The following is a 13,593-nucleotide window of genomic DNA, read 5'->3' as shown; positions in this document are numbered from 1 at the left end:
GTTTCACCACATTATTTGTCATCAAATTTTGTACAAGGAGTGCTATTTGCAGGCATAAATATTTCTTTAAACAGAAGTTATACGAAAAAGTCTGAAAACTGCCAAAAATCGCGATTTTTCCTGAGTATATATGGAAAAACTGCAGAAAATATTTGTATCTCATAATGAACTGAAAATATCACAGTACATTAATTTTACAGTGTTAAAAACCATAAAACCATCAGTTTTGTTCTTCAATCAATTGTTTTCGAGAAATCGACAAAAACAGAGTTTAAAGAATTTTTCACCAAAAACACAAAATACGAATAACTTTGAAACTATGGCACTTATAACAAAAAGGGTTTCACCACATTATTTGCCATCAAATTTTGTATAAGGAGTGCTATTTGCAGGCATAAATATTTCTTTAAACAGAAGTGATACGAAAAAGTCCGAAAACGGCCAGAAATCGCGATTTTTCCTGAGTATATATATGGAAAAATCGCAGAAAATATTTGTATCTCATAATGAACTGAAAATATCACACTACATCAATTTTATAGTGTTAAAAACCATAAAACCATCAGTTTTGTTCTTCAATCAATTGTTTTCGAGAAATCGACAAAAACAGAGTTTAAAGAATTTTTCACCAAAAACACAAAATACGAATAACTTTGAAACTATGGCACTTATAACAAAAAGGGTTTCACCGCATTATTTGTCATCAAATTTTGTATAAGGAGTGCTATTTGCAGGCATAAATATTTCTTTAAACAGAAGTGATACGAAAAAGTCCGAAAACGGCCAGAAATCGCGATTTTTCCTGAGTATATATATGGAAAAATCGCAGAAAATATTTGTATCTCATAATGAACTGAAAATATCACACTACATCAATTTTATAGTGTTAAAAACCATAAAATCATCAGTTTTGTTCTTCAATCAATTGTTTTCGAGAAATCGACAAAAACAGAGTTTAAAGAATTTTTCACCAAAAACACAAAATACGAATAACTTTGAAACTATGGCACTTATAACAAAAAGGGTTTCACCACATTATTTGCCATCAAATTTTGTATAAGGAGTGCTATTTGCAGGCATAAATATTTCTTTAAACAGAAGTGATACGAAAAAGTCCGAAAACGGCCAGAAATCGCGATTTTTCCTGAGTATATATATGGAAAAATTGCAGAAAATATTTGTATCTCATAATGAACTGAAAATATCACACTACATCAATTTTATAGTGTTAAAAACCATAAAATCATCAGTTTTGTTCTTCAATCAATTGTTTTCGAGAAATCGACAAAAACAGAGTTTAAAGAATTTTTCACCAAAAACACAAAATACGAATAACTTTGAAACTATGGCACTTATAACAAAAAGGGTTTCACCACATTATTTGTCATCAGATTTTGTACAAGGAGTGCTATTTGCAGGCATAAATATTTCTTTAAACAGAAGTGATACGAAAAAGTCTGAAAACTGCCAAAAATCGCGATTTTTCCTGAGTATATATATGGAAAAATTGCAGAAAATATTTGTATCTTATAATGAACTGAAAATATCACACTACATCAATTTTGTAGTGTTAAAAACCATAAAACCATCAGTTTTGTTATTCAATCAATTGTTTTCGAGAAATCGACAAAAACAGAGTTTAAAGAATTTTTCACCAAAAACACAAAATACGAATAACTTTAAAACTATGGCACTTATAACAAAAAGGGTTTCACCATATTATTTGTCGTCAAATTCTGCATAAAGAGTGCTATTTACATAACTATATCTTTAAACGCAAGTTATATAAAAAAGTCTGAATACGGTCAAAAATCGGAATTTTTGATGGGCATATACATGGAAAAAATGCAAAAATGTTCAAATATCCAAATGAACTCATATTTTCCTATTTTGACTATATTTTGGCAAGAAAAACTAAAATAGCATCCATTTTATTCGATAACCAATAGTTTTTGAATTATAAGTAAATACAAAGTTTAAACAAATTTTAGCTGAAAATTCATAAATAATAGGAATTACACGCAAACTATTTGCTTTCGAAGAATAATGATTTTACCACATAATTCACTATATAATTTCACATAGGTTCTGGTATTTTCAGCAATGTATCTTGGTTAAAATAAAAATTGCACGGAAATGTGCCAACAATCGCAATTTTTCCTGACTATAAATATGGATTTTTTTAAAATCAGAGCTCCAAATGAACTCAAACTTTCCTATTTTAACAATATTATGGTGAAAAAAAAACAAAATTTCATATATTTTATTCGTAAACCAATAGTTTTTGAGTTATAAGTTAAAACAGATTTTAAACTAAAAAATCGTAGTAGCAACAACACGTAAACTATTTTCTTTCTAAAAATAACAACTTTACCCCATAACTAGTCAGCCAGTTTTACATAGGTTCTGATATTTTCAGCACTGTATCTTGATTAAAACCAAAGTTAGAGGGAAAGGTCTGAAAATTGCCAGAAATCGCAATTTTCGATCGGTATATATATGAAAAAAGTTCTAGTTGAAATCAAACTTTCCCCGTTTAGCAATATTGTAATGAGAACAGCGAAAATAGCAACCATTTTATATGAAAACTAATTGTTTTTTAGTTACGTGTAGATTAAAGTAGATTTTAAGCAAGTTTCCGCTGAAAAATCATGGTAGCAATATAAGATAAACTATTACTTTCAAGGAAGAATAACTATACCAAGTAATTCACAATGCTATTTTACACAGGCTCTGGTCTTTTGAGCATCTTGGTTTAATAAAAGTTATAAGAAAAATTATGAAAATGATCAAAAATCATAATTTTTCCTCACTATATCCGATTAACAGAAATATGCAGACTTTGAAGTAAGCTTTAGAATAAGTTATTTTTGAACGAGAAATCGTTTAATTAATAAATTAAGTTTTAAGAAATACTTATAGCCCACTAGGCAAATTGTTGAGAGTAAAACTAATAATAAAAAAATACTTAATTTTTAACACCTTGAGTAACATATTCTACCAACCAATAATTATATCAATCACAACAAGAATTATTGAAATTTCCTAAACAGATTTCAAACAAAACTTGTTCCATATATATCACCAAATCTTATTCAACAAAACCACAATTGGTTATTATCCAATATATGAATTATTGGAGCCGTTACAACATAAAAAATATTAATTAATTTCCGCCCCTAATAAATCCGAACCGAACCCATAACATCAATTTGTACAAACCTGGATACAGATAGCTTTTAAATAGTTTTATTAAATTATTATGTGAGCTAATCCCATCTGGTGGGTGTAATATATTGGATGTTATATTGATTTTACCGCGATAGGACGTCGGTGATAAAATATTCTGTCCTGCGATTGTTATGTCTCATAATACGTAGACATATTGGTACACGAAGTATACATTATTCAGTTTTATTACTTAATAGTAGTTGTTTTGGTAATATTATATCGATACGGGATAATCAGTGAGCTTCTGGATTTATTTTAAGGACGAGAATCTATTAGAATATATTAGAGTGTTCTTTAATATTTCTCCATGATATCAAAGGGAGTTAAGTATGGCAAAAAAGCTGGATGTCCAAATAATTTCTGTTTTAATTCACCAGTTTCTGCGATATTTTTTTGAGCTATATGATTAGGGGCCTTAACTTAAACTTAGAAACTGATATTTCTTCTGGAAACAGTAGTTTTTCTCTCGAATTTCTGTGATTACATGAATGCTGTTCGTTAGTCTCGCTAAAACTCGAGAACAGCTAGGCCGACTTGACTAATTTTGGTTTGAACATGTTTGCAGATATCCAAAGAAGGTTTATATGGTGAGAAATTACCGAATAATTGCAAAGAAAGTACTAAAAAACAACAATTTTGTTTCTTCACACAAGGTGTCACTGTCACTGTCATCAATAGTTTCACTCTCGCAAAGAATCGACATTGTTGTTGAAAGTAAAGCATTCATGGGTGAGTTCGCAAGTTTATTTTGCAACTAAAAACTTTGGATACTGATTAGAACTAATTAAAATAATACTAACAAGACAATGAAGATAATTTCTGGGCCTTTAGATCCTTTAACACGATTTGTATTTCACACAAATGTAGGTATTATTTAAAGGTACATCGATTGGATAACACGAACACCAAGTGAAAAATAATGGTATATATACTTTGAAAATGTATTTAACTTTTGTTATTGTTAACTAAGGTAAATCTGCACATGCACAGTTCACATATAATCATACCGCAAAGCATATAGTAACAAATCTAAGTATCTCTGAATGAATATTGAGGCAAAACTTCGCTGGAAGGAACGTATAAAAAAGGAAAGATCTGAAGTTAAAATATAGGAAAATATATTGGTTAATTGGAAGAAAATCACAGTTGTCAGTACATAATAAATTGCTGTTATACAAACAAGTATTGAAACCAAATGAACATTTGGAATTAGGGGGATGTTGCGCAAAAAATAATACGAATACAATACAATTTTTCAGAACAAAGTCCTGAGAAGTATTGCAGATGCACTGAGATACTACAGAACTGATTACTTACACCGAGACCTACAAATACCCCACGAAAGCAAGAGGATTGTAAGGAGACGATAGTACAACTCTTGGATAACACCAGAACAGGACGCAGACTCAAAACTATTTAATATTGTGTAGTGTAGTGTATTAAGGTGTACTTAATAGAAAAACAGCAATGTTAATAAATAAAAATTATTGCATTGCATTGAGACTAAGACAGGGTCGATGAGTCCTCCTAGATATATATGTAAATTTGATTTATTGTAAGGACAAATTTGTAAATTAGTTAGCAAAGACTAGCAGCAATATAATAAATGAATTAATAAAATTCTAGTGTACGTACAAAATATTTAAAGTTATGTCTCCTAATGACATTCGAAGAACGACCATTTCTCCTGCAAGTTTTCCACGTATATCTAAAACACCTCCAGTCGTCTACTCCACGATAGCGGGTAATAAAAAAATGACCAACACACCAAACTAGACAGCAATGGAGAACTTTATGTGGGGTTTTGAGTATTATCTCAGACGACAATGAAACTTCGGAAAGTTTGCAGATGTCTAAATAAAACCCGTCCCTTTGTATGCAAAGAAGGCCAGCCAGATCGTGGATTTTCTTGTATGCTGGAGAATTCCGCTGGAAAAATACAAATTGCATTCGAAACCATCCGAAACTATGTTGACTTAATCACTGTGGATTAGGATTCAGCAGTAATTCTGTCGTTTTATGGCAGTATTTAAAGTTGGAGTTGGTTTTGAGTGAATATATAATGTATGCAGCCATAAGAACAACTTATATTAGTTACTACACTATCTAACATACACACAATTTAGTTTAATACTTACCTAAATGTATTTATCTATTTACTATATTATTTTAACTACTACCAACTGATCAGTTTGAAGTCGGTGCCAATCTGAAAGCGTCAATATAGCAGAATGATAAATTACGGATTTACCACCAAATTTTTGAGGTCAAGAAATCATCAACTGACTAGCTTATCCCATCAAAGTCATCCACAGTGATGTAGAAAAAATAATTCTACAAAAAAGCATTGAATAGTTAGAGGATCTTTTGTTATCCGTAGGTTTGAAGAAAAGAATGTTGATGAATAAAATTACATTCCTATGAAAAGTTGGTTTTAAGAGCAAGATCGGAAATTTATTGTGTTATATCATATATAAAATGCGTATAAATACGGAAGCTTATTTTGGTCGGACTATTATAGAATGACCATTCATTTAGTGACTGCATTTTTATGAGCATTTTAAATAATGAAGTATTTTATTTTAAAGAAACAAAACTAACTGAAAGACCCTACACCTGCGTACGCCCATTTTATAAATAAAAGAAATCAACATGTCCCTATTGATATAGGAAAATACAGTAAGATCTTTGGGAATGTCACTGTTCATGTCTCAAAACAAGGTTTTTCGATTGATTAGCAATGCTTATCGCTACGTAACCAACGAAAAACTGCACGATGACCTGGAAATGAAATAAATTTGCGAAGTTACTCAAGATTTCGCCTTGAAACACAAATGAAGATTACTTAATCATACTGACGTGGAAGCAATACAACTGCTGGACAGCGCGCAATATGTCGGGGGATTGAAGCGAACCAAACCATACGAACTTATATAAAGTGTATAGCTTTAGTGTAAACTATAGCTATAAGTTATTATAATTTTATAATTGAGGAATATATATTGATATATTTTCTCGCACTCGTCTTGCTTATGAATTAATCCAAGTACAAATGAAATGTAGTAATAAATATTTTGAATTAAGATTGTACTAACTGTATCTAATAAAGATGTTATAAAAAAAACTGTTCACGAAGCTACTCTAGAAAGCTCATGCGAAGTAGAGAAAATAAGAAGAAATTCTACCCTGTCAATATGATATAAAGTATTTCTGTACAAATACATTCTTATACTGTTCCAGAACAATGTGTAGAGGAGTATTGTTATCGCTGATAATGGTACTTCAAAAATAATTATCTTCATAGAGACTTGGTTGTAGAAAATATAGTAACACGACCAATCAAAATGTTCTCAGTTTCATCCATAGAAGAATTACAGATTCAGATGCAGTACCATCGAGAGACAATTTAATAAAAAATTAAATAATAACACTATATAAATTTAAAACTCATTTTTTAACAAAAAATCCATCGATATCATAAAATTCATACAGGAAAATCTCATCTGATACAACATAATTAATGCTCTCTGATCACTGTCTGTTTTATTTCAATTTTAATGCCACGGAATCGGCCATTTATCAATCAGGAGTCGATAACAAAAAAATTCCAAAACGAACAACGACGGTATTACAAATGATTTTGTTCCTGCATCCTATCATTTCCTACCCAGAATGTTGTAAAATAAAAATACGGAAGCATTATTGTACGACTTGGTTGATTAATTGCTACTCTTTTTCTGGACAGGTATAATAGTTGTTATACTGGATAATTATAACAACATTAGACAATGAAAATACAGTATTTGCATTAACAACACAGTTATCGTATTTATCCTCATTACTAACATTAATGTCACAATTTCAATATAGGTAATATAATAAAAACACTACAATATAGTTAATGTTTCCTCCTTATATAAATAATATATCAAAATCCTGGTTGGTTTTGATAACTTAAGTACTGATTAAAACACAATCGTTGATACAATGAATGTAATAAACTGAACATCAAAAATAAATCACATTACTCTAACAATAAAGAAAAAAAAGTACAATTTCAAAACTCTATAGAAAAAACTACTAAGTTTTTCATTTAACTTACAAATCTACACCTTTAAACTTAGAAACCGAGAACTGAATTTTGAATGATGAATTCCCATATTTGATCAGTCTCTAAATTAGTCTTCTTCCCTACACCTTCGACAGTGTACTAGATGTCTGTTGTTCAGAAACTGAAAGGATCAGCCATAAAAAACCTCCAACTTCATCTTAACAATGTCGAATTGTGGTTGAAAACGTGGCGTATCAAAGCAAATGAGACAAAATCTACCCATATGACATTCACCCTTTGCAAAAGAACATACCGTCAGTAAAATTGAATAATCATGAACTTCCACAAGCAGACATCGTTAAATATCTGGGAATACATTTTGATCGACGTCTGACTTGAAAAACATATAGTGAAAAAACGCAAAGAGCTTGGGCTTAAACTAAACCAAATGTATTGACTGATAGGGCGTAAATCTTAATTATCATTAGATAACAAGGTTTCGCTGTATAAGTCATTACTTAAGCCCATCTGGACCTATGGTATTGGACTTTGGGGTACTACTACCAAATCTAACATAGATATCCTCCAGAGGTTTCAGAATAAAGCGTTGCGGGTCATCGTCGATGCCCCATATTACGTGTCCAACAAACTGATTCAACGCGATATCCTCATAGAACCCATAACGAGTGTGATTCGGAGTGTTAGTGCGAAGTACTGTGAAAGACTATTAGTGCATCCCAATGCAATCGCCAAACAGTTAAATGTGCGCGATGACAGTGAAGTGCGTAGGCTCAAATGTAAACTACCATACGAACCGGTTAATAGACAGATAGATTAGATTAGAATAGCCTTTAGAATCAGTTAGGATAGACTTTAAAATAAGTTAGAAGATTTATTCGAAATAAGATTTAGATTATAAGTTGTACAGCAGATCACTTACTGAAGTAATCTTCTACATGTTAGGCTGGTTATATTATATAACGGAAATCTAACAATGATACTTATAGCCCACGGGCAGATTGTTGACGTTCCAAGAGACTAATAAAAGAAACTTAAAAGTATAATCATTTGTTCAATACAGACATTCAACTGATTTAGTTGGATATTATAAATTCATCTAAACAATATTGTAGTTACATAGATTTTAACGGAATAGTATAACAGATTTTACTGAAGAACTTTACTACTTTTACTTTTCCTTATTCAAAATGAAGAAAATTCGTTCCGCCAGTTACCAATTTCGTTTGCACATGTGTAGTTCTTTATACATGAGTACCAACCATTTCTCACAATAGACAGTTCAATTGGTCCATGGACAAATTTAGCTTAATAGCTTAAAATTTGTCCATAGCAATGTTATTTTCCTCCAGCGGAATCAACTAAATATCTCAACATCCATGTCAAAGTAGATTAGTCTGAAGATACTTGACCTAATATCAAAGAGACTGGTTTATCAGTCAATTCTAAAGCCTATTCGGACCTACAAGTTAAAATATGGCATAGCACTAAAGTACCAAACCGACTAGTAATCCAACGCTGCCAAGCCAATGTTCCCCAATTAATTACCAATGCTTATCGCCACACAATTAACAAAGAACTGTACGATGACCTCGAAATTAAAGAGATTTATGAAGTTATACAAGATTTAGCCATAAGAGACCAAAACATGATCACTAAATCGGATACTAAGAATATCTAATATAAAAATAAAAAAAATATTTCAAGTTTTGAATCACTTTTCACTTGGTTGGAAAATCTTTAAAAATACATTTTTTATAGTTATAAATACGATTATTAATTTATCAAACTCATCACGTAAAAATATAATATAGCCGGCTTGATTGGCGCCGTGGTAAAGACAACAGGACGGTCTACTTGCTGTTACGATAGTTGCGGGTTTGAATGCTGCTGGGGCATATTCGTAAATTTATGTTTATGATTGTTTAATATTTGTGATTGTCCTAGATTATCTTGCATAAACAGACAAGGGATATGATCACAGTCAGGCCAGTAACCAGGCTGGTTAAGACCGGATGTTTTCTAAGTTGGTCACTAGCCAGTTAGTAGGCTTAGTGCCGAGGACCGTGATTCGGAGCCCACGTTAAACAGTAGGTCCAATCCAGAGAAACCCTCGGTGGTAAAAGAGACTTTAAAATATAAAAAAGATATAATATCCGCAAAAGAACTTCTATATGTCTACGCTATAGCCAGACTGATTTAGCAAGATCAACCGGACTATTGAAGACAGTATTTGTTATTTCACATAATAAAATTGGCAAAATTGTAACATAAATTATCGTCTCATAACTCCTCAATTCACAAAACAAAACACTTTAATAAACAATATTACTCTTCCTTCAACTTCAGTTGCAATTGTAAAACAAAAGAAATTATAGTGACTACATCAACCACCAATGTATCTAGTGTGCTAAATTTGAAAGAGACAAAAGACCATATGTTACCGTCCTATTAACATAAACAAGAGTTATAAAAAAACTTCATTCTTTATGCGAGAAGAAAATCACTAAATCCATATATAAAAGCGGCATCAGTAAGGATCAAAGTTGCCCGCGAAAAAAAAAACAACACATAAACTTTCATATCGTGGCGATACAAGAAAAATCCACTAAGCCGGGAAGTATTATTTTCAGAACTAACCTTTTCCTTCAGGACAAAAAATGTGTCGCAAAAGTGGGGAAACTTTTTTATATATGTGAAGCAGGCTCATATAATTTTTAATACAAGTTGAGGCATTGGGGTGCTGCATTACTTTTGTTTTTTCGAACGAAATGGCGAATGCGATTTGACAAATTGGAATAAATTATTAGTGTCATGACCAACAATAATATCAACTAAAGCATGGTGGTCTTTTTGAAATTGCTTCTTAGAATTTCGGTCCGGAATATAGAAAGATTCCTGAATTTCAACAGAAAAGCTATATGTAATGAAATGGTGAATACGCCTATAATAATAAAAAATTAAGTGATATAAACTAAACGAACGTTGCACCATCTTCTACTGATTCTCAACGAATAAATAAATAATACTCTATTATACATATAAAAATATGTCAATTTAACGGAAATGTAAATATGTGTCTAAGTATACTTTCCAAAAAAATGTATACAGTCGTACGATATCAGACAAATATACGTAGCTGGACTTGAATGCACACACCAGGTGTGTTAATCTAGATACCGGGTAGCTGTTCAAATGTTTTTACACGCGTGGCCATCGGTTGTCCTATTGATGGAGTATATATATAGATAAATATTGAAGATATTGTACTAGGGTCATGAAAGTAAGTTTTATTTAAAATTTCCACACAACAATGCTCATATTAACATAATATGAAATTTGGATTTTTATTATACCTTGTAGTATCAATTAGGCAAGTCTGCGATGATAATACCCTTAATATATATTAATTAATGTAATATATATAAAATGTACGTCTATTTTTTAATAAACAGTAAAATAAGTATGAATTATAAATTTAAATATATTTTATTCTGGTGCCAAGAACGTTGGAAACGTCCTCTATACTCCTTTTGCCTGCAGATATTTTTTATGAATTAACTACAAAATCCACATAAAAACGGCATAAAAATCATTAACTTTTTATTGGCTCTAGCATTGATGGAAAAGTTAAAAAGTAACTAAAATATATTAAACAATAGATAACAATTTCAATAACAATGATGTTTTACCACACCCAGTAAGAGGATAATGAAAAATGATCCGAAGGAATGTTCACCTACTTCTTGGTTGGTCGATTCATGCCGAAACTCTAAATGATAATATGAAGAGAAAAGGTACAAAGTGGCTTGAATAGGATATGTATACATCGCTGAAGATTCTGCTATATTGAAGGCCATAGCAAAGGATCAGTCAAAACTGCAACAACAGAACAATATAAATACGTGGACCAAAATATCGAAAATAGAAGTCAACTAAAGTAAATCCACACATTTTGAATTCACCCACAACCAAACTAACTATATACCAAAAACTAAAACTGAAATTTCAATCATCACTGGATTAATATTGATAAATGTACGTTCTTTTCAGAAAAAAAATCACACCAAAATCAAAACCTTTGAATGTAGGCTATGGTAGAAAGAACCAAAATTCATATATATTTATTTATGTATATATAAATAAAAGAAAAAGGAGAAAAAAATGTTAATTAGTATTGAAATAAAGGCTTTGTTAATTATAGACTAACTAAGGACCAATAGTTAAGGCAATAATGGACTAGTTGTTCATAGAACACCAATAGTAATCCAAATAAAATGTAAGTAAAGATTGCTCCAAGTTTTTTTTTATTTTTAAGTATATTTGTTATTGAAAAAATGATCCCCTAAGTATAAAAATATATTTAACAATATTACATTAGTTATAATTAAGTGTATCATATGGTCGAATTTACTTTACTATAACGGATCTATATTTTGGAAGGTAGGGCCTGAAGAATGCAAATGTCGTCAAGACATCAAATTTTCTCCTAAGAACCAAACAGGGATGTAACCCCGGAATTCTATGGTAACATGTAATAACCGCTGCACCACCAGAAATAAAGTCATGGAATCAGCACCATTATGTATTATATGAGTATAATACTCAGAAAGTTCAGAAAGTCAAAAAGAAAAACAGAACTAGAGTGAGTAGTTCTGTCAATGGACATAGATCAAAAATGCTTCTTCCAGTTTGATTTATGTCAGTTTTATGTCAATACATGTTAATATATTAGTAATTTATAGTTTAATAACTTGAATTTTTCAAAAAATAATACATTGTAATCCGTGTTGATTTGAATCCATATAAATTAATATAAATGAACATTATTTTTGTCTATTTTTCAATCAATCATTTATAACGTCTTCAAGAATAAAAATGTATTAATACAGACCGTGCGTAATATCTTTGGACTAAAAAACCTCTGAATAACTTTTGTTCGGTAGACACTGATCCTAAATTTTCATGAAAAAACCGAGAACGCAGAAACATCATCTTCGAATATAAATGTTTCGTCCTCAAAACTTATCAACTTACACATTTCGCAATCTTTGATTAACCCACTATGTAAACAAACCGAATTGGCAAATTTTAAATGAGTACAATGGTCAGAAAGTTTACCAGAACATCCCTAGATGACACTTGTTTAAAAAAAAGTAGAACTCATAGTTCACAGTACTACTGCCAATGGATGTAGATCGAAAATACTACATTATAAATTAAAAATATTTGACGCCTAGTTTCATTTACGTCACTAAAAAATACTACATGACTAAAATATAGTTTTAACTCAATATGTTGAATTAAATCAATATAAATTGATCTAAACCAAAAACCGAAAATAATAATAACAAAAAAAGACTAGTTTAGTTCATTTACCTTGTATTAGAATTCCCAAAACTAAAACCACCAGTTTTTTCTCCATGGCTGATCCGGCGATGTCCAAACTCGCACAAAGTATGTCACACGCACTTTTCCAACCAACAAAACGGTCACCAAAAAACCGGTAATACGACCACCCCGGTCGAATAGTCCATCGATAAACACTACGGCCGAAAATCAAACGTCAAACAGTCGGAGGAGCGTCGAGTGTTGCATCGTGCGTGCAAAAACCGCAAAACGTGTGTCAAATCGCCGATCGGACGGAGATCGTCGCCCGCTAGATCAGATGCCGCTCTCGGAAACCCGTCAAAAAAATCGCCAGAAGTTCAGGACGCGTCGCGAGATGTTCGCGCGTAGTTTACCACCGGCCGAAGTCGTGTCGGGACCCTCGAAGCCACCCTCGATCCGTCGCGGCAGCGTCACGACGTTACGAAATACACTGGCGTCGCAAGAACTTTCCTCCCACTCGTGTCGTAGGTTCGGGAGCGGTCGGGCGCGGTCGTCCGCGGTCGTCTCTCTGCACCCTGAGCTGCATGTTTTGCAATTAATATATTATCATTAGGCATATTAATTAGGCTGGAAAAGAGCGACGTCGAGAGGGGGTACGTTTTGTGACTCACGGCCGGCTTCGGTCAACTCGATTTACAGTGTCTACCATCTGCCCCTCGGTTGACGGCTTGTGTCAGGCACGAGACGGACATCGGAAACAATCGAACGGCCACAACCTACTGTTTTATAACTTTCAATACGTTTATTCTCGTCTAAAACTCCATCATTCTGTTATTCCTATATTTGTTTTCGAGTTTTTATACTAAAAACAAAATAAAATCAATATTTTATACCAAGAATAGAGTTTTTCTATACCTCTAATTTAATTTATTTAAAACTACATTGCATTTTCCCCCGTTTCT

The 13,593-nt window shown here is 31.8% G+C and overlaps 1 protein-coding gene across 2 annotated transcripts in view; it reads right to left on the bottom strand.

Moving 5' to 3' along the window:
- Nucleotides 1-13,153, bottom strand: part of beat-IIIc (beaten path IIIc) — a 446,098-nt gene extending 432,945 nt beyond the window's left edge. The window contains exon 1 of one of the 2 annotated variants that reach the window (XM_076418187.1): nt 12,680-13,153. In XM_076418187.1, coding sequence (XP_076274302.1) covers nt 12,680-12,725 — 46 coding nt within the window. In that variant the 5' untranslated portion in view covers nt 12,726-13,153. The remainder of the gene's footprint in view (nt 1-12,679) is intronic. The other variant, XM_076418186.1, reaches the window with a different exon arrangement.
- Between the last annotated feature and the right edge of the window lie 440 nt (nt 13,154-13,593).

Source organism: Rhynchophorus ferrugineus, unplaced genomic scaffold, assembly GCF_030347505.1.
Source record: "Rhynchophorus ferrugineus isolate W39M unplaced genomic scaffold, kcgeb_rfMv2 rfM11, whole genome shotgun sequence".
NCBI classification, from domain to species: Eukaryota; Metazoa; Arthropoda; class Insecta; order Coleoptera; family Curculionidae; genus Rhynchophorus; species Rhynchophorus ferrugineus.
This window is presented reverse-complemented; position numbering and strand designations above follow the sequence as displayed.